The 22,335-nt window shown below is 38.4% G+C and overlaps 1 protein-coding gene across 2 annotated transcripts in view; it reads left to right on the top strand.

The window, feature by feature from the left end:
- best3.L (bestrophin 3 L homeolog) overlaps nucleotides 1–13,074 on the top strand; it is a 34,617-nt gene extending 21,543 nt beyond the window's left edge. Inside the window, exons 6-12 of one of the 2 annotated variants that reach the window (XM_018252464.2) lie at nucleotides 1,814–2,047; nucleotides 4,063–4,217; nucleotides 7,457–7,534; nucleotides 7,626–7,778; nucleotides 9,270–9,350; nucleotides 10,691–10,842; nucleotides 11,902–13,074. In XM_018252464.2, coding sequence (XP_018107953.1) covers nucleotides 1,814–2,047; nucleotides 4,063–4,217; nucleotides 7,457–7,534; nucleotides 7,626–7,778; nucleotides 9,270–9,350; nucleotides 10,691–10,842; nucleotides 11,902–12,766 — 1,718 coding nt within the window. In that variant the 3' untranslated portion in view covers nucleotides 12,767–13,074. The remainder of the gene's footprint in view (nucleotides 1–1,813; nucleotides 2,048–4,062; nucleotides 4,218–7,456; nucleotides 7,535–7,625; nucleotides 7,779–9,269; nucleotides 9,351–10,690; nucleotides 10,843–11,901) is intronic. The other variant, XM_041586349.1, reaches the window with a different exon arrangement.
- The last annotated feature ends 9,261 nt before the right edge of the window (nucleotides 13,075–22,335 follow it).

Below are 22,335 nucleotides of genomic sequence, written 5' to 3'. Positions count from 1 at the left end.
CTGCACCACAGTTAAAGAGCAAGTAAACACCAAAATAAAAATTTGCCTAATAAAAGAAAACAGTAATACAGAATACATTAATTTGAAGCAACTTTCCAATATACTTTTTTTCATTGCTTTTAAAGCTATTTGTAAAAACAATTGCTATTGAAAGCAGCATTTACTTAACTCTTGGTTGTAACTTTTTTAGCAAAGTTGCAAAAGTCTTATTTCCCCAACAAAGACAGGTCTGTTAATCAGCTGCCTTGTCTAAAGCTCCCCATAGATGCGACGATTCTTCTTGCCGAACGACCTATTTTAGGGAAGCCAGACCAATCCTTCGAAATTATCGTGCGGTTAGTGGGATTCAAACGATCGTACATCTTATGATTTTTCGGCCAACATCGGTCGGGAAATTGATCGGCCAGGTCAAAATATCTTTGTCGGTCCCAGTGCAATTTATCTATGTTTGCAGGGCCAAGCAGGCAGCTCCCCTTTGTTTTCCTGGTAAATTGGTCTTTTTAGTTGATGGTAAATTCGTACGATCGTACGATCGTTCTGAGAAGATCGTGGTCTCACGATCAGATCTGATCTTTTAAAAATCTCAACATCTATGGCCAGCTTTAGATTGTATCAGCAGTCTGAGCCATAAGGGCAGAGAATAGACAGGGACAGACAAACACTGATTTAAAAAGGCAATACATACTGTATACAGATAACTTAAAAACAATAGAAACATTTTCATCAATGTATATTGAAAAGTTGCTTAGAATTATGTTTTCTTTTATTAGGCAAAAAAAATGTTGACATTGCCTTTAAGAACTTAAATGTAAGCCCTTCTGTAGCTTCACAAAGCGTTTTTTATTAAGGAACAGATCTAGTTTCTTTACTTTCATCTAGACTTGAAGGAGTGAATGAAGAACTCAGCCTGAACACCAGTAAGGGTGATATTTAGGGTAAATTATTTTATGGCCTTGACAGACGCTGAACAATAACAGACTGACAGAATGCTGCTTTGTTACATTCATTTTTATAAAGTAAGGGCAGCTCATCATAAATGTGCTCAGAAGGACATATTTATTGTTTAACTCTATTGTCACCCTTTGCTAAATATGCCCCTAAAATCGTATACTATTGAACAGAAAAATGTGATGTTTATGGTGAACTGTGGTGAACTTTATTTTTATCCTAAAATAGGCCCCATTTAATTTATTTTAGTCTTCTAAATGTTCATTGCTTTTATTTACTCTAACCTGTAATCTCTTACACTCAATCGGATGATTCAGTCACTGCCAACGTCAGCCTGCAGTGCAGTAAATGGAGCTGCTCAGATGAAAGTTATCTGATCAGAACTTAAGTATTTTGCTGTGATTCATATGCCAATTCTAGAATGCCTATCATAACACAAGATAGGATACTTTTTGTCAAAAAGGAATTATAAAAAAAGTCATAATTAGTGCCAAAATATATATATTTCCCCTGCAAGCACAAGAAGTTGCAACCCATGATTGTATTTAAATGAAATTGCTCTCAGTGCAGCCCGTCTTGCTGGATTTCCTAGACGTATATTTTCACGTTATCTGGTAGCACTGTGCTTCTTTATACAGTATAACTCATTGCTTTCAGGTACAAGTAAATTATTTTTATATCAGTATTCTGTGTCAGCACTTATTTCAGTTCCCCTAATGATATTTTAGAACATTACCATAAATACATTATATATGTGAATACATTCTTGGGACCCTGAGTCTGTCACACATTCTAAGCACAACAAGAAGTGTATATTTATCTTTTGTTTGCCACTGCAAATGATTTATATTTTCTTAACTTATAGGCTTTTATGTCACTCTTGTGGTAAACCGGTGGTGGAACCAGTTTGTGAATCTACCTTGGCCTGACAGACTTATGTTCCTAATCTCCAGCAATGTACATGGGAGAGATGAATATGGACGTTTACTGAGGAGAACCCTAATGCGCTATGTGAACCTGACATCCCTACTGATCTTCCGCTCTGTCAGTACTGCTGTATACAAAAGGTTTCCAACCATGGATCATGTCGTAGAAGCAGGTATTTTGTTCTGCAATAAATCATAAAAACATGCTTTTAGCTAAGCAAAGCTGAAGTAAAACTGAATATCAGATTATTTACTGTGTAATAAAATCACTTAGGGGCCGATTCACTAACTTCGAGTGAAGGATTCGAAGTAAAAAAACTTAGAATTTTTGTGCTCCTCGACTATCGAATTGTCGTAAATTTGCCTGAGTAGAATGATTCGAATAGATCAAGCGCAAAAACGCTGCGACTATTCGCCATTCGATAGTCGAAGTACTGGATCGAGCGCAAAAACGCTGCGACTATTCGCCCATTCGATAGTCGAAGTACTGTCTCTTTTAAAAATACTTCGACTGCCTACTTCGCCACCTAAAACCTACCGAATTGCTTTAAAAGCCTATGGGAAAGTCCCATGGGCTTGTTTTCCAAGTTTTTGATAGAATAAAAAGGCATTCGATCGAATGAAAATCCTTCGAGCGAATATTCGATCGAACACCTATTCACCTGGCGAATATTCGCCAGCGCGTAAATTCACCCGAATTGCCTATTCGATTCTATTCAATTCTATTCCCCAGTCGAATTTCGAGGGATTTAACCCCTCGAAATTCGACCCTTGATGAATTTGCCCCTTAGAGTCACACATAATTTGCATGAGTATACATCACCAAGAAGTTCTACCACTTATAGGCAAACAAGGCCCTACAGATGTTTTTAAACTACAAAATTTGGGCACACTCTCAGATTAAGGGAGATTAGTCGCCCAGCGACAAATCTCTTCTTCTTTGGGACAATTAAAGTCATTTGTTTTCAACAAATGTCTCTAAGTCTATCCCAGCATTTGAATTGAGTCAGTAATCTAGGGTGAGTGAGTGTAATGTACCATATATAGCACCGCCACCAACCTTTATCCTATGTATGAAACACACATCTACTCAAACCTTCCAGTGCTCCAGTTTGATGAAGGTCTGTCTGAGAATTTGCAACTATTCAGTTCTTCAGACGGAAGTAAAAATATGGGCACAATGAATACTGTATTGTTTCCGTTATTTTGTGTATATTTGCCAGCTGAGCACAGAGGAACCCCCTGGAGTCATGTGATCTATATATATAGATAACATGCCATTCTAAAAAAGGCTTATGGTTTATCACAGCTAGCAAGAGGTCAGGTAAAAAGTGCCGATGCATGCTAGCACAAAGAATGTGCTGCATAACGAAAGACTTTTCAACAAGATGGCCAAAAATTTAGATGCTATAAAAATAGGCAATAACATTGTTTCTATGCTAGCTGCTTAGAGCGAAACAAAAAATATGCCTTAATTATACTATATACTATCAAGACTTTTCTTAGAAGTAACTTTTTAATTAAAGGAACAACAAAAAATTAAAGTGCTTTATAGAGTAATAAAATTATAATTTGCTGTTGTGCTGTACTACTACAACTGGTGTATTTGTTTCAGAAACTCTACAATAGTTTATATAAAGAAGCTGCTGTGTAGCCATGGGGGCAGCCATTCAGAGCTGAAAAGGAGAAAAGGCACAGGATAAACAGCAGATAACAAATAAGCTCTGTAGCATACAATGGGATTCTGCAGAATTTATATGTTATCGAATGTGTATCCTGTGCTTGATAGTAGAGTTTATGACGCAAACACAACAGTTTTTCCATAGCATGGCAACTGTACACTATATTGTCATTCCTTTAAAACTCTGCATTTTTGGTGTTACTGTTCCTTTAAATAGGTCCCAGAAGAGCTAGGCAAAATACACATTGGCTTCTCAGTCCATTACTGCCCAGTGTTATGTGCCTTAAGTAATAAAAAAAAAAAAGTAAAAATTACACATTTTGGGGGATAAATGAGCTCTTCGGTGTCAAGGGAGTCAGTATTTTTACATATGATTGGCAAGTGCCCCAGAATTAGTGTTGAATTACACTGACTAGAGCTGCACAGATAGTTGTTTTATTCCAAAATTAATAGTTTCAGGCATTTTTTATAAGCTGCTAAATATAACAAGGGTTCTGTCTTTACCAGGGTTTATGACCTCTGATGAACGAAAACTATTTGACAGCCTTAAATCTCCACATCTTAAATACTGGGTGCCTGTAATCTGGTTTGGAAATCTTGCTTCAAAAGCTAGATTAGAAGGAAGAATTCGGGACAGTATAGACTTGCAAATGATGATGAATGTAAGTATAAGTAACTAAACAATCCTGTTCTGTAACAAGTTGTGAATTTTGTCATTTTATTTTCATGAGCTGTGAATAGTACTATCTATTAATGAAGTGCAGAGGTTTAGGTTTGTATCAGAGAAAAAGCTACAACAAGTCTTGTGTAGAGGAGTAAGATGTTAATCATTTCATTACTTGAAGAAGTTAACTTGAGCTGTAGGCTGGATCTGTAGAGAGTTGGAAAAGTGGAGGGATTCTCAACGCCTGGACTAGGATTCAAAAAAGGCAATAATATTTACACAGTACACAGAGGCCCAAACAGCCCCCAACAAGCCCAGTAAAAAGCCCCTCCACCAGAATCCACATATTGCCAGTCTGGGCCTTGGGTTCTCATTTCAGGTGAACTAAAGTTTAGGATAGAAATGCTGCACTTTATGTTATTTGGTTCTGTACCAGCCCAAAGCAACTACAGCCCTTTAGAAGTGAATATCTGCATATACAGAATATAAAAGTCACAAAATAAGACTGCTTAGTAATTAAAGGAATTGATCATCTTTAAATTAACTTTTAGTATCACATAGGCATTGATATTTTGAGACAATTTGCAATTTTATTTTTGTGGGTCCAGCAGGCCTCCAGTTATAATTTGAGCTGCTATCTGGTTGCTAGAGCTTTGTTTACCATAGCAACCAGACAGTGGTTTAAATGAGAAATTGGAATATGAGCAGGAGAGGAACTTAATAGAAAAAATAGAAATAAATAGTAGCAATAATAATAATAATAATAATAATAAAAGCTTACAGAGCAATAAGTTGTTTGGTCAGTGACCCTCATTTGAAAGCTGGAAAGAGTCAGAATAAGAAAGCAAAAAAACTATAAAAAAATAAATAATGACGACCAATCGCAAAGTTGCTAGGAATAGGACATTCTATAACATACAAAAAGTGAATTTAAAGGTGAACTACATGGCAGCTCAAAAACCAGTGCAATTTGCATCAGAATTTAATAATCAGTCTTGTAGTATCATTTGCTATAACAGACAAACCTCTTTTTCTGCGTGAAAAGAGCTTAGCTTCTCAGCAGTTGCTCAGAGCAGACTGTGCTTGTGTGTGTCACTGACACTCCTAACAAAATCCATGATGGGGAGTTCCTGCAGACAATTTTGAAGGCTTGAATCAGTGGCGTAACTACAGGGGGGCCCAGGGGTAAATAGGGGATTGTGCCCAGACCCACCCCCCTATGGGGGCTGTAAGAGGCATGGGGCGTGAGGATAGATGAAAAAAGGTGAAAGTATGCACGTAGATGCACATCTGGAGAATGGGGAACTGCAGTGGGGAACCCGGGCAAATGCTGAACCCAGGCTGATATGACTCCAGTTAGGTCTCTGGAATGGATGGCTCACTAGAAGGAAGGATAATTCAAAGTAGTTTAATATCCTATCTCTTGTAATAAGTCACTCTAAGAGTGACAGATAGGATTAAGATAGTTAGAAAAGTGTGGTGTTTATACAAATGGCCTGTAGATGTCACTGTGCTCAAGACTTATACCGTGCATATGTTCTATACAGCTTGTGATGTTAGAGATGCTTACTGTTGTATAATGGCTGCATGAGTCTGCTAATAAAGCACTGTTATAATCTACTTATCCTCAGCTACCAAAACATAACAAAAAGCAGCCAGATCCTCCACCGAGGACAGACGAAGGAGGGATTAGTGACCATGACATTACCTGCCAATGTAAGAACTTGGCATAAGGGGTAATGAGATAACTATCAGGAGGATATGTTTGAGCTTTGTAACACCTGCTGAGAGTACTGCTGTTGATTGTAACTACTACCCTGCCTGTGGCCATGTCACCAGGGAACTAAATATATACAGTACTGAGAAGACTTCAAGAAGCAGTGTCTTGTTGTATTTGCTTTGGCCTACACATGTGAGGGGGTGTCTCTGGAGAGTATAGAGTTTATTATTCAGTTATATATCAGTCACTTCCAAGTTTTGAGTCATATGGGGAAAAAAATCTTTGAACTCGCCAGGTGTGCTGAAGAAATTGCCTGATGTCCTGAATAGTAATATCCATCTTCTAAATAACATTATACTTGTTATCAATATTGTTTTGTAATTTTGTTTTTAATTTAATCAGTGTTTATTTCAGTATTTTAAATTGGTAAGAACTGCTAGTTTGTACTTTACATGCAGTTGGAGCTATAAATGGTTGATATGGTGACCACGTGTGCCCCCTGACAATAAATGAGAGGTCTAGGTTGCGAAATCAAGTATTTGTGCTCAAATAATAGAAATTCAGAATCAGTTTAACTGTTTTCCAGATAAATATGTTCATAATTCTTAAAAATGGAGAATAATATTGTGCATGGTTGAGTAAACAAGGTAACATAGGAAGGTTATAAAAAAAAATGGGGAGTCGAAAAGCCCAAAGTTCAGTCTTTGAGCTCATGAAGGTTAGCCTTTGAGCTCATCAAGTTTAGTCTTTATAGCAGAAGAAAAATAAATGCTTGTAAAAAACTACTGCATACATAAATGCAGATTCACCAGGCTTCATCTTAATCATCTTTATACAGTACATTGCAAAATATCAGATTGAAATAGTACAAGACTATGTATAATACTTTTATCATCTATTTATTTTGTTCTTGCCTGCAAATTGACAGCATTGTGTGCTCTAAAAACAGGGTATGTGCCAAAAGGCAGTAGTTTTAGATATGAATTGTAATAAACAGAACTGCTGTCTTAGGCTAACATCACACCTGACAGTTACTCTGCCAGTGGAAATATGCTGTAAGAAATGCCTAAAATTGCTGTCTGCTATTTTTTAATAGCAACCTTTTGTCATGGCTGGTACAGGCAGGTTTTGACCCAAAAAGAGAGGTTAGAAAAGAGGAGTGGAGGTTGCCATTAAAATCAAACACAGGAGGCATAAGTGTTTTTTGGCATTACTCCATCATCCGAAAAATGCTGCCAGAGAAGCTATTAGGTATGATATTAACTTTATACAATAAAAAGCCAGATCATTTTAGCTTCTGACTGCATTTACAGAATGTCAGGTAAATTTAAGATTTGGGCAAAACTATATTGTGCTTAAAATGCCTAATTCAGTGTTTCATGTTCAGACACAAATGGGGCATAGTGCATTTGCACACCAGCATGTGCACTTTTTTGTAATAGCTAATCCTTGTTAACCCTTATATCTTTATAGTTAATCATCAGTAACTTAATATATTCCTATTTGCTTGTTCCCAGGAGATGAACAGGTTCAGATCCTGGTGCAGTTTACTGTTTGGCTATGACTGGGTCGGAATCCCTCTAGTCTACACTCAGGTACATGATCTACCCCCCTCATTAACGAATATACTGTTCACTGTTTCACTCTGAAGTGTAAATTCATTCTAATATATTTTCTGCCTTGCAGGTTGTAACACTTGCTGTATATACATTTTTCTTTGCTTGTTTAATTGGACGTCAGTTCCTGGATCCCCAGCAAGCATATCCTGGCCATGATTTAGATCTGTATGTTCCAGTCTTCACGTTACTGCAATTTTTCTTTTATGCAGGCTGGCTAAAGGTAAGCTAAAACATCAGAACATCAAATAGAATGATATCCATAGTTATTGCGTTTATTATCTTTTGTTTATACACTGCTGACATGTTGTGCAGCACTTTATTATACATTGTTCTGACCAGTCCCTGCCCCAGCTAAACTCATAATGTAAGCTCTACAGTGTCTCATATATACACATGCTTGGGCCATATTCAGGGCCAGGCCACGCTGTCCGGGTGCCCTAGGCATTCCGGTTGGCCAGCATGCCAAACATGCACCATGGCAGAGGGGAGGACAGGGGAGGGAGTGGAGTGCAGCAGAAGGGGGAGGGGAGGAGAGCGACAAAGGGACGGGAGAGTGAGGGGAAGGGAGAGAGGCAGAGGTGAGTGAACATGGACTAGGGGTAGGCAGAAGACACTTTAACAGGTACCTGCCCAGAGCCCCCTATTGTTGTGCTTATGGTTGCCACCTGGCCGGTATTTTACCGGACTGGCCAATAAAAATGATGCTTGGTGCCAATGTTATTAAAAGGAAAAAATGGCAAGAATATAGGAAGGCCGGTATTTTTTTCTAGAAAAGGTGGCAACCCTAGTTGTGCCCTAGGCAGGTGCCTCTCTGTCTACCCCTAGTTCTGTCCCTGGCCATATTTACCAGATGCCAGTCAACCTGCCAGTATGCTTTTGAAGTGTGGGAGGTAAACCGAGGTAACCAGAGTACCCCAGAGAAAGACCAGTCAAGCATGAAGAGAACTACTTGCAGATAATGACCTGGTTGAAATCATACCAAGGGCCACACCCCAGCATTGGTTTCTCCAGAAAGAATCTATACAGCACTGGCACAAAGATATTGATTTTTAGCTAAAGCTATAGTAAACATACAAAAAAAATCTGATTATTCTTATCACCTCCTAAACAGTCCCAAACACATGTGGTCAAGGCAGACCAGTGGGGAGTGGGTCTGGTGATGTCAGGGACAGGCATTGTGATATTGAGGGAGGTAAATGACATCAGGGAGTGGGTGATGGTCTGGGCATCTGCCAGTGATGTCAGGGACGGAGTTATGATGTGGCGACCGCTGATTAGCTGATCACAGTGCCATTAATTTTAAAGACCTGTCCAGATTTCCAAATTATTACATCAATTACAATCAGTGGTGTAACTATAGAGGAAACAGACCCCACAGTCGCCGGGGAACAGGGGGCCCAGACTGTAGCCTCTGCTTCTTCTATAGCTAATACCCCCCCAGCCGCTCTCTAATCTGCGGCGAGGAAGGGGAACACAAGTCGTGCGGGAGTGGGCGGAGGCAGGCTCAGGGCAGAGGCGGGATGGGAAGTGGGTGGGAGAATGGGGATCAGAGTGCGCCAGCCCCTCTGAAGATTTTTTTGCAGGGTGGCCTCCGGAGCACTCTAGTTATGCCACAGATTATAATGTATGTATTTTCTATTCACAACTACAGAATTCTTGAAAATGTAACTGGATAGGTCATTTTCATTACTAATTCAAATTCTTCTCGCAGGTTGCTGAGCAACTTATTAATCCCTTTGGTGAAGATGACGATGACTTTGAAACAAATTGGTGCATAGACAGAAATCTTCAGGTCAGTTTATCCTTTTAGGTTTGGGTTGTATCTTTGCACAATTCACTGTAAATATAAATATATATATATATATATATATGTGTGTGTGTGTGTGTGTGATCATATTCAGCATTATTAGACAAGTAAAAAGGCCAATCTGTAACACTGCATAAAATTATTATTAGTACAGGTATGGGATCCAATATCCAGAAACCTGTTATCCATAAAGTTCCAAATAACATCGAATAATTAAAATTTAAAAAAAAAAGATTTATTTTTCTCTGTAATAATAAAACAGTACCTTGTACTCAATACCAACTAATCCTTAATGGAAGCAAAACCATCCTAATGGGTTTATAATGTTTAAATGATTTTGTAGTTTTAGATCCAAAATTACGGATAATAGATCCCATGCCTATAATACATTTGAGATTACGTGGACTGATCCCCCTAAACCTTTCTACAGAATGCTAAATGTATGCCTATGGTCCACTTTGACTGTCCCAGAACTGTAGATGAAGGGCTTGCAGTTATCTGTGACAGATGAGAATGGATCTAAGGGCCTGTCAGACAGTAAGATGCTCTAACCTTGAGGACACAATGGAATTAAATCACAGTAAAGATGCTCATACACAGGTCAAGTAAAGGTGGCCCAAGTTGGCAAGTTATTGGCTTATGTATGGGGCCCACTGACAGGCCTGCCAGATGTATATCTGCCCGAAAATTGACTAGCTAGCTGTCAGCCATGTTTGATTTTCCCCTTGATGAGGTCCTACTGACATATTGATGCAGTCCTCATCTGACGGGCTGTAGGTGCCTCTGTACAATCCAGAGGCCAATGATCGGCTCAGTGCTATTTGGCCCATGTATGTCATATGCAGGGGTGTTTCTGCCATGAGACAAGGTCAGGTCCCCCGCAAAAACATCTACTGTGGGGGGTCCGGCGTGAACAGTCCCTCCTCCCCAGGCCCCCCTCCCAGTTTGCTGGCTGTGCACCTCTCCACTCTCACCATGCTTCTATTTTAAAGGTACACAATTGGCTGGGGAGGGGGAATTATGATACAGAATATCCCGCAGTCCAGGCCCCCATGTCACCCGGGCCCCACCTGCTGCTGCGGTTCACAGAGGGGTATTACCACAGGTTCACAGAGGAGTTACTCCTCCTAGATTTTTGGCTTTCATTGGCCTCTAAAATTACAAAATGTGATAATGTCTTATATTAAAGAATGGCATAAAATATAATATAAATAATATAAATATATACACACACACACATATATATATATATATATATATATATATATATATATATATATATATATATATATATATATATTAATATAAATAATTGTTATATCCAGGTATCACTTATGGCTGTAGATGAAATGCATATGAGCTTACCAAAAATGAACAAAGATATTTACTGGAATGACTCAGATGCTCGACCACCATACACGCTAGCAGCTGCTGATTACTGTATTCCTTCATTCTTGGGTTCAACCGTTCACATGGGGTAAGTTGTCTTAGCAGTAATCTAGGATTTTATACAACTGTAAATTCCTTTATTCCCAAATGTATACAGTAAATCATGCACACAACAGACAATGTAAATGTCTGAATTTGGGTCACCTTTGGAATCAGGAGCCCTACTTGTTCCTAGCAGTAAGTAACACAGGGAAGGTAGAGAAATATTAACAGAGATGGAAGCTATGAGGAAGAAAAAGATCTCAGAATGAAAGGGTCTGTAACAAATGCTCTACAGAATCATTATGCAAACTCTGGATCAGTGACAGGCAAAAAGTTTAAGTGGACAGATATAAAAACATTAAGATAACAGGTCAGAGGTCAAAAACTAAACTGTTATACCGTGGGAAACAGGCAGTTATTAGGAGAAATGAAAGGGATAAAGGAAGTCATCTGAATAGGCACAAGGAGCAATTCAAAAACTTGGCTCACAAAAAACCATAGAGTAGTAGAGACTTTGTCATTGACAATATGATTTCAGGACCCTAAAAGGGAAATCTTGTAGCCAAAATGAAGAAGAGAGTCATATCGAGGCTATGAGGAAGAAAAGAGAATCATGGACTGGAAGGGTCTGTAACAATCAGGCAATGCTCTGCAGAATCATCAGGCAAACTCTGGACCTGTAACAATCAAAAAGTTTGAGTGGACAGATAAAGACATTAAGATAAGAGGTTAGAGGTCAAAATGTAAGATATAAAACTGTGGGAACCAGGCAGATATTAGGGGAAAGGAAAGGAGATAAGGAAAGTCATTAACAGATCTGAATGGAACAAGGAGGAATTCAAAAACATGATGCACAAAAACATTCATTATTCGAGAACATGGCATTGACAGTATAATTTCAGCCTTGTAGCCAAAATGGAGAAGAGGGTCATGTCTAGGGCACTACCAGCCAACTTTGAACATTGTAGTGTAATGCAGCCTGGGCATGTAACCATGTGACCATGAATCTGCAGTAATCCCATTAGAGACAATTAGAGTGCATTTTGCAGTTGAGTTGAAGATACATTTAGAAAAACTATGTTGTGTTTTACTGTATATGTTACAGACTTCCTGATTCTGTATTTCTGCGGGAAGATTGGCTACTAGATGAAGACAAACCTAGAAGGCAACATTCAGTTCTAAGAAGAGTAAAACGTTTTTTAAGTGTTCATGAACATTCTCCAGACTCCAGCAGTCGAGGAGGGTACAGCAGACAAGGAAGTGATGCATCTAATATATTCTTTCCAAGTGAACTCAATTATTCTGGCAGTTTTCATGATGCACCACACAAAGCAAGGCATCATGCATTCCATACTAAAAGACGGGAATCAACCGATAAGAATGCAAAAGCCAACACACCTAAAGGAGATCTGTCAACTATTCGGGAGGCTAGTAGGTCTGATACTTCTGGAAGAACATCTACCAACAATGAGAATACGCCCAATGTAGATGTACAAGCTTCCGCAGGAGCTGTAAGTAGTTCTGGTGAGACCATGGCAACTGCTCAGGCAGCTGTCCCTCCTCAGTCCAATTCACTGACTGCATCTAATACTATGGAACGTGCTGGTAACCATCAATGTGATACTAACACTGTACAACCGAAACATCCCGAGCAAGCTTCCCAGGTAGAAACAGGTGTAACGGCACCAGTACAAGCTGAGGAAAAATCAGCTGATATAGCAAAAGACCACCGATGGAGTGAAACTGTATTTCCAGCAGAGAGTCATACAACAAATGCTCCCCCAAACACAAAATTTGAGCAAAGCATTCCTCTTTTAATGGCTTTTGAGAACAGAACCTATACAGCAAATACAGACCCCAATCCATTCACTCATATGTTGCATAGAGAAGAACTGTTAAATGCACATACAGAGATTAAAGAGACAGATATTCTGGAGTTTCACGATGAAAAGAAAGAACATAAAGAATAAAATAAACATTTTAATATATTCAAAAACTCTACGTTACAAAGCAAACTTGATCCAAAATGATGGGGAATATTCTGTTATGCATAAGGAATGTATTAAAATTAGTTTTTCCAGCACAATATTTTACCTTTCTTCTTGTGTCAGAGAAAGAAGATGATTCCATATGCCATGGAAAGGATTTTTGCAGGAAATTGGATGGATACTTGTCAGATAATGTTCTATGATATTGCTTTTTGATAGGTAGATAAAGACTTTTCTACAGGCTGAATTGGTGATGCACTGTATATCTATATAAATCTGTGCCTCAAAAACTGCTCGTATGGTCATTATTGCAAATTGTATGTACATGAAATAAATCATTATCAGAAACGAAAAACTTGGTTCTAAAATGGCCAATACTAAAGGCCTGATGGGTGCACAAGGCAAGCCAAGGTGCATGGTGGGACAGTGAGGTGTTTTTCCACTGGATTAAAACAGAATTGTTGAAGAGAAGCATTTGCCATGGGGATCGTCTTGATAAGTATAAAGTGGCATGTCATTAATCCTGCTATGTATCAATTCCAACCAGGATTTTACATGATCGTTAACACCAACTGAAATTTGTGCAAATGCCTTAATGGAAATCTTTGGGTTCTGTTTGAAAACATTAAGGACAATAAAAGTGAAATATATAAATGACCTAACCAAATAAGTGGATCTTGAGTTGTACGGTCAGCTTTAGATAAGGCCGAATACATCTGATTTCTATTTTGTCTCATCAGACTTATCTGCAGCCTTCAGACTTTCATGAGCTATACCAATAATAATCCATCCCATCAAGTAAATGTAACTCCCTATTTTATCCTTATTAAGCAGCTCTTCTATGTCATCCTGCCCCTGTAGCCTTAAGGGGGGGTTCACCTTTAAGTTAACTTAAGTTAGTAGGTTATAGAATGGCTTATACTAAACAACTTCTTTCTGTGTTTTCTTACTTCCCAAGGTTTGATCATTAATTCATTAATTAATCAGCCCTAAGTCTAGACCTAGGAGTAATACATGAGCATCTGCAGGATATTTTTTCAGGGAGAGGGGATCATCAACCAAAAGCAAATAGTTTTTCTAGACTTAGCCTGTATACAGTAGCAAGGTGCTAAGGTATTGACATGTAACTTTGTAACTAGAGGGGCTGGTTAAGCAGAGTGTGTACATGAGACAAATGTGTAGCACTATGCATAGCACAATAATAAGTGATATCATTTGGGGAAAAAAGATTTAATTTTTATGCCCCAGTCCCGTTATTCATGATACCCATATCGTTCCATGGGAACTCATCTAATTTCCCTGAACTTCTGGCACCAGTACTTACAGTGTTAGCTGAATACACATAATGGTCTTAGAAGCAGAGGCCCCCATAGAAAAGATTTGCATACATACACAAATCTATTTAGTCTCAGCTATGTCAATAGAACATACATCATGTAATACAATTATTCTCATAGTGAATATTCAGGGGCGGCTGGGGCAGCAACAGCAAAGCCAATGCAATTTACTTGTGGAAATTTAGATGTTAGTGAAGGGGAGTAGCACGTGCATGCACAACCCCACACCCACACCCACTCTCATCATGTGAGCAGGCTGAAAATTCAAAGTTTTTATCCCAGAGACGCTGCCAGAGAGAGCTGCAATGTCATCAGGAGAAAGGCAGAGAATTAGCAGATACTGTGATCTTTAACACCATTATGGGGAACTGAGGTGCTTTTTCTTACTCTGTTTGAGGGGAAAACTGGTGAGGGGAAAGTGTCCCCTTCCCTCTGGAGGCCCATGGAGAAAGGGTTTAAACTTGTAGAACTGTAGTAATTGCAGCATATTTCTTTTAGGCTAAATCTGTTCCAATTCACTGGATTCAGTTCTGGTCCCAGTCCAATTCAATCGTTAATTTTTCGCCATTATTAATACTCTTAGGGCTGTATCCATATGAGATCGAATCACTTATATCGTAATATAACTCCTTACTTTCTGCTTACTAGAGTCTGAATCAGCTGGTCATACAAGGGCCAATAGACTCTGTGACATCACCAGACCTCTGGCACATACTGTATACTACAGAGACAAAATGCAGCCAAAATGTATTTTTCAATGTTTTCCTAAACATTTTTTAATTTGTGCAAATAATAATAAAGTTTTTGCCATGGCCTGCAGGAAAAAAAGTGAAGAATGGTTTCCCAGTATGTCTCAATGTCCTTCATATATTGATAATGGGTTGAGTGCAGAGGACCTCTTGTATTTGTCTGAATGATTTCCCAGTGTTAATCTTCCCTATGCGTGTATAATGTAAAATTCCTTTCATTTCTGCCAGGTTTGAAAATGTCTACATATGTTCATTTGTGAATGATACAAGATCTCTTTCCTTCTGAGCAGGAAGGCCATGCTCTTCACAGGCTGCCTAAACATACAAGATTTCTTGGCAGCAAATGTCCTATTTTATATAAGAAAGAGCTTCTGTGTGGCTGTCTTTATGGCTACACAGAAGCTCTTTTATATAAACTACATTCCAGTCTCTAAAGCAAAACATACATTTGTGTACCAGTGAAATGCAACAGTAAATTATATATAAAGACATTTTAAAAAGCCTTTCATTTTTAGTATTAGTAATTCTTAAAGGGATCATATTCTGTTTTGTGTGAATTTTGAACTAAAAAGGAAGACTAGAGAAGCTGGAATTGTGAGCACTCAAAACTGGAGCAGCAAAAAATGTCACATGACTAACAAGCGAGGAGTGAAGCTGGCTCCTTTTGCTTCGCCAAGAAACAACAGAAAAATTCGCGAAACCATAAAATTTCGCCCAAATATATGGGATCAATGGGAAGGTAAAATGACATTGTGGTTAAGGCATTTTTAGCTCTGCATATATACCCCTATTAGGCAAATGTGACTTTTTACAGCTGTTCGGCTCTTCATAACGCAGTTCAAAAATAATCTGGACAACTGTGCTACTCCTGTTACCTTGCTGACAGGTTATGCTGTTACCATTTCAGTGAATTCATTTGTTTGCCAGAAATATATATTTGCCAAACAGCTTGCTTCAGAGTAAAAAGATTTCATTTTAGCGCTTGCTATATTCAGTTTATTCAGTTGTAAAACTTGGACATAAATATATCTTCCAGAATCCAAAGAGGTCCATCTTTTGTAGAGATATCAGGCAAAATTCTGACTTTTGTGACTTTTCCTGCAATAAGTAAAATATTATTACAATACAGCTGCACTCTCAATGGAATTAACTTACAGTAAGACAGACACCATGATAGAACAGAATATTGGCATAACAGAGAATGTTTGCCCACAGCAACCAATCAGCAGGAAGCATTTCTGACAAGTATATTATTGGTTGCTATGAGTTAGTGCTTCTGGACAAAGCTAGTGCCTTTTACATATGGAGGTTTCAATATCAGTGTGATTTCTTTCATAATTCAATGTAAACACTTGCTTATATTAATAAATAACCTATGTAATCCTTGATTTAAAAAACAAAGAAAATATTTATACTTGTATTAATAGGTCATATTATGCTATACAGATGAATCTATAAACATACTATATACATGGATGCCCTTCAAATGGAATACAGTTACTTTGTTTTCACCTCATTTGTTCAACATGACCTCAATGAACAGAGATTGTGCTGAAAATACTGTGTTACTACTGTTTTAAATAAAGAAATATCCGCGTTTTATATTTTTTTGCGTTACTTATAGCAAAGACTGAGGTTGACACCACAATCACTTAACAACTTCCTGTTCAATTTTCTGGTTCTACCGAGTCACTGTTTGAAGAGAAATAGGTTGTAAAACAATTTACTAATGAATTGAGATGCTCCTTATTTCAAAGCTTAAAGGGGTGGTTCACATTTAAGTTAGATTGTAATTTTTTATAGAATGGCCAATTCTGAGCAACTTTTCAAATGGTCTTCATTATTTATTTTATTATAGTTTTTTTTGTTTATTTCCCTTCTTCTGTTGACTCTTTCCAGCTTTCAGATGGGGGTCAATGAACCCATCTAAAAAAACAAATGCTCTGTAAGGCTACAAATCTATTGTTATCGTTATTTTTTATCATTCTTCTTTCTATTCAGGACCTTCCTATTTATATTCCAGTCTCTTATTCAAATCAGTGCATGGTTGCTACGGTAATTTGGACCCTAGCAACCAGGTGGCTGAAATTGCAAACTGGAGAGCTGCTGAATAAAAAGCTACAGTAAATAACTAAAAAAAAACACAATTAATAAAAAATGAAAACCAATTGCAAATATCACTCTCTACATCATACTAACAGTTCATTTAATGATGAACAACCCCTTTAAAGGCTGCAGTTGGGAGAGGGAGGGTTTTAAACAGAGAGCTTTTCAGTGGAATGGTCATTTGTTTTAATGGTAATATGTTGGTTAATAAAAATAACATGAATGCTAGTTATACAATACAAATGAAAACGTGTTGGGGGCCTTCTTAAACAAGAAGGATTTTGGGGTTATTGCGGATAACAGACTGTGCAACTCTAATAAGTGTCAGTCAGTGTGTACTAAATTCAACTCTTAATAAATAAAAAGGGGGGGCATCGACTCAATAATTTTGCCTCTTTATAAGTGCTACCATTTCAAAACAGCAGACAAAGGCAATTATAATGCAAATCAATACTCAACACTTACAGTTTTGAATATTGTTGGCATAAAACAATTAAAAGAAGCTGCATAACTAAATAGCATTGCCATCCTATTACCACAGGGATCCAGAAAAATCACATGTAGCTTCACGTACCCTTATTGTATACTGCTCAGGACTCAATGTATGGTCCCTCTGTCCAATGGTGAATGTAACCCTTGGAAGGCTGGATACTTGATTGCATTCTAAGACGCACTATAAAATAAAAGTTATCTGGGTGAAAAGAGAAAGACAGTAATTTTATAATCTGGATGCTTTGCTAATGGTATGAGTTTCATGGTGGGATCATAGTGTCCATCCAAAAAGATTATAGGAATACAATCCACAGCTGCCAGCTTTATAAGTCTTGGTCCCTAAGGGTGTACTTTTAATCTCTTTGCTGCTGTAACACAGATAACATACATATTCTTTACCTCGCCAAATAATGTAGGTGTTGCTCCTAGGAACTCCTGTAGTTTTTTAATATCCTCTTTTGGCCCGGTGATTAGTGATGTGCCCGAATCGACAGCTCCTTCGGCAAAACATTACTTCTCCATTAACTTTAACACTATGAAATGTGTACAAAGAAAACAAATAATAATATTGATAATAGCAAAACAAATAAAATTGTATTAACCTGCTGAGAATCTCATCTGCAAGTAACAAATTCACAAATCTACTAAAATCAAGTATACATCTTCCAATAAAGGGCCTTTCCTCCTGTTCTGTTAATGCTGCACAGTTAGGGGCACATTTACTAAGGGTCGAATTTCGAAGTGGGAATACTTTGAAATTCGACCATCAAATTGTAGAAATTCGATAGTCAAAGGGTTTTTTTTGAGTGAATTTAGCCGTTTTCGATCAAATTCAAATCATTCGATCAAACTTAGAAATCGTTTGAATCAAACGATTCGAACGATTTAATCAATCGATCAAATGATTTTCAAAAAAAAAATCTTTTACTTCTAAAAACTTAGCCAAATACTGGCTATAGGTTCTAGGAGGTCCCCATAGGCTAAGGTTTAAGGTGGCGAAGTGTCAAAATCGAAGTTTTTTAAAGAGACAGTACTTTGATTTTCGAATGGTCGAATATTTGAAGTTTTATCAATTCAAAACGAATTTTGGCCTATTCAATGGTCAAAGTACCCACTATGCTTTCACTAGTGTACACTCAGTATCATTGTAGAGCTTTAGGCAGCACCAATACCTCCCTTGATCAACAGGAAAAGAGCGATAATGGAATGGAAAATGAAAAAGTCACATTTATTATCCATTGTTAGGGATGTAGCGAACGGCGGAAAAAATGTTCGCGAACATATTCGCGAACTTGCGTCAAAAATGCGAACGTCGCAAACCCCATAGACTTCAATGGGAAGGCGAATTTTAAAAGCTAGAAAAGACATTTCTGGCCAGAAAAATGATTTTAAAGTTGTTTAAAGGGTGCAACGACCTGGACAGTGGCATGCCAGAGGGGGATCAAGAGCAAAAATGTATCTGAAAAATACATTGTTGGCACAGCGCTGCGTTTTGTGCTGTAAAGGGCAGAAATCACTCTACGTCACTCAGGTGATGTTTCTGGACACGGAATGTGAAAAAGCTCACACAGCTAGGTGGCACTTGGTTAAAGACTGGGCAAACAATGCCTGCAAGGGCAACGTATACAGTAGTGGATACGGAATATATTATTACTGCTGTAAAAACATCACTCAGGTGATGTTTACGGACACGGAATTATTATTGTTATTTAGACAGAATGTGAAAAAGCTCACACAGATAGGTGGCACTTGCATACCTCCCAACTGTCCCTCTTTTGACCACTCAACCCCCTGTCCACTCTTTTGTACTGGAAAGTCCCTCTTTTCTCTGAACTGAACAGCCAGAAAAAAAACAGTTTCTAACTTAATTAGCTTTTGGCAGAGAGCTCAGAACAGCTAACAGGTGCAAATAAGATACTTTGTAACAATTTTGACTCTGGTTGGTGCTGGTAGTGGTGAACTACTAGGAGGAGGAGCACACCAGTCCCTCTTTTCTCTGAACTGAACAGCCAGAAAAAAAACAGTTTCTAACTTAATTAGCTTTTGGCAGAGAGCTCAGAACAGCTAACAGGTGCAAATAAGATACTTTGTAACAATTTTGACTCTGGTTGGTGCTGGTAGTGGTGAACTACTAGGAGGAGCAGCACACCAGTCCCACTCCCCAACACAGCTAGACTAATAGCACTGGGCTCTTATAGTAGCAAAGTAAAAAAACGAAAAAAAAAAAAGAAAAGAAAAGCAGTCCTTACAAGGACTATTGGGTTATTACAGCAGTCAGCAGATGAGATCAGAAGCAGTGCCCACAGCAGCTACATACAGAGCACTGCAGTAGAAGGTAGATTACTAGTCAGCAAAGCTAACTAACCTAAACTCACTGTCCCTCAAATCCCTGCAGAGTTCTGTCCCTACAATACAGAGCAGTATCAAGTAGATTACTAGCCAGCAAAGTTACTATCAACTGTCCCTCAAATCACTCAACAGCTCTCTCCCTACACTAGCTCTTCCAAGCACACACAGGCAGAATGAAAAAACGCTGCAGGGCTTCAGTTTATATATGGAAGGGGAGTGGTCCAGGGGGTGTGGGGGTGGTCCAGGAGGGAGAGCTTCCTGATTGGCTGCCATGTATCTGCTGCTCTGGGGTGAGAGGGCAAAAATAAGCGCCAGCTAAGGCGAACCCAAATTGGCGAACGTCGCGCGACATTCGCGAACATTCGGCGGACGCGAACGGTCGATGTTCGCGCGAATTAGTTCGCGAGCGAACAGTCCACGACATCCCTATCCATTGTAAATGCTGCAAATGATTAGAAATCCAGTTCGAATTAAAGGAAACACATGACTTCAGGGTATAATATTCTATTATACATTGGTCACATCTTACCAAAAGTTAGGGGCAGATTTATCAATTGTCGAGGTGAATCTTCGAATTATAAACCGAATTTCGAAGTAATTTTTTCAGTACTTCGACCATCGAATAGGCCAAATTCGACTTCGACTTTGTTTCGAATTAAAATACTTTCAATTCACTGTCTCTTTAAAAAACTTCTACTTCGACACTTCGCCACCTTAAACCTGCAGAATTGCTATGTTAGCCTATGGGGTCCTCCTAGAACCTATAGCCAACATTTGGCTACGTTTTTTGAAGTCAAAGCTTTTCTTTTGAAAATCGTTCTATGATCGATCGAACGATTGTAATTCGATCGCAAACAGCTAAATTTAAACAAAAAAAACTTTGACTATCGAATTTTTCAATTCGATGGTCGAATTTCGAAGTTTTAGCACTTCGAAATTCGACCCATGATAAATCTGCCCCTTAATGTATAAGGGATTACCCCTGTAAATGGCACATGTTATTAGACACAGAAGGAAGGAGGTCCCAGCCCCGTAGATCTTATACATAGTCCTACACACAGATACAAATTTACTAATATGGATATTTCACAGTACAACAAAAAATGAAAACAAGTCTAATAACTATATTCTAATACACTGACTGTAGAGTATTATAATATATCATAATTTGCCCGAAAATTTGAAATTATTTCATTTTTGAAAATACCAACCTGTTCAAATGAAAGGAAAATAGTTTTGTTCTACTATCCGGTCAAATACCGGTATAGCATGAGTAACAGCGAGTGTGGGGTATCCTAGGCCCAACACGCCATCAAACTGTGCCAAAACAAATGTCCTACCGGGCTCTATGATTGATTCTCCAAAGTCCTGTCCTACAATGGACGTGTTACTGATCTGCAGAAAACAAATGCACTCACATGACAAATACAGCTGTGTATACAAGTCCCGTCAGCTTATGTATGGACACTCTTACTCACACTCAATGGTAATGCCTTTTCAACTACTTACTCTAAGGGGCAGATTTACATAGGGTCGAATATCGAGGGTTAATTAACTCTCGATATTCGACCTCCGAATGTAAATCCTTGGAATTGGAATATCGAAGTCGAAGGAATTACCGCAAATAGTTCGATCGAACGATTAAATCCTTCGAATCGTTTGATTCGAAGGATTTTAATCCATCGATCCAGCGATTTTTCTTCGACCTAAAAATTTATAGAAAGCCTATGGGGACCTTCCCCATAGGCTAACATGGCACCTCGGTAGGTTTTAGGTGGCGAAGTAGTTTTTTTTTAAAGAGACAGTACTTCGACAATTCGATGGTCGAAGTAGCCAAAAAAATCATTCGAAATTCGAAGTTTTTTTTATTCTATTCCTTCAGTCGAACTAAGTAAATGGACCCCTATGTGTGTCTCTGCCAGTTATACCAACAAGTTGTCCAGTGCCATAGTGAATGGAAAATGGTTCCCCACCCTGTTCATAAGAAGTAGTCTCAAAGGACTTAAATCTCTCATGTACTCCTATATGATAGAGATGAATGGAGAATATGAAGTGTTATAAATATTGCAAAAGGTAAGGCATTGCTCCTGTTTTTTGCACCCATCCTGCATCTAAATAACTTATAGTATAATTGCATGATTCAAAGCAAAAAAAATATTAATACCAAGTGAATTTATTTTACCTTCTACAGTTCTACAGAACTGCATGAACAAGGGGAAGAATTGTAAGCTTACAGGTAGAAATGTAGCAACTAGGTAAATGGTGTAAGGTACATAGGCAGCAGAAGATGGTTTCAGCTGGGGGGGCCAGGACGAGGATTAATGGAGGCGCGCGTAGCGGCCCGCAATTTTTTGGCCACGCCCCCTTTTAGCCACTCCCCTTTGACTCCACCCACTTTCCCGTGTGTTTTCACTGAGTTTTCAGGGAATTTCAATTTTAATTTCACATTTCAGGAAATTTCATGTATAAATACCCCCAGACTGAATGGCACAGTGGAAATTTAATGTGACCTGTGGCA

This window comes from Xenopus laevis, chromosome 3L (genome assembly GCF_017654675.1).
Source record: "Xenopus laevis strain J_2021 chromosome 3L, Xenopus_laevis_v10.1, whole genome shotgun sequence".
Lineage (NCBI taxonomy): Eukaryota > Metazoa > Chordata > Amphibia > Anura > Pipidae > Xenopus > Xenopus laevis.
The sequence above is the reverse complement of the archived record's forward strand: the minus strand, read 5'-3'. Positions and strand labels throughout refer to the sequence as shown.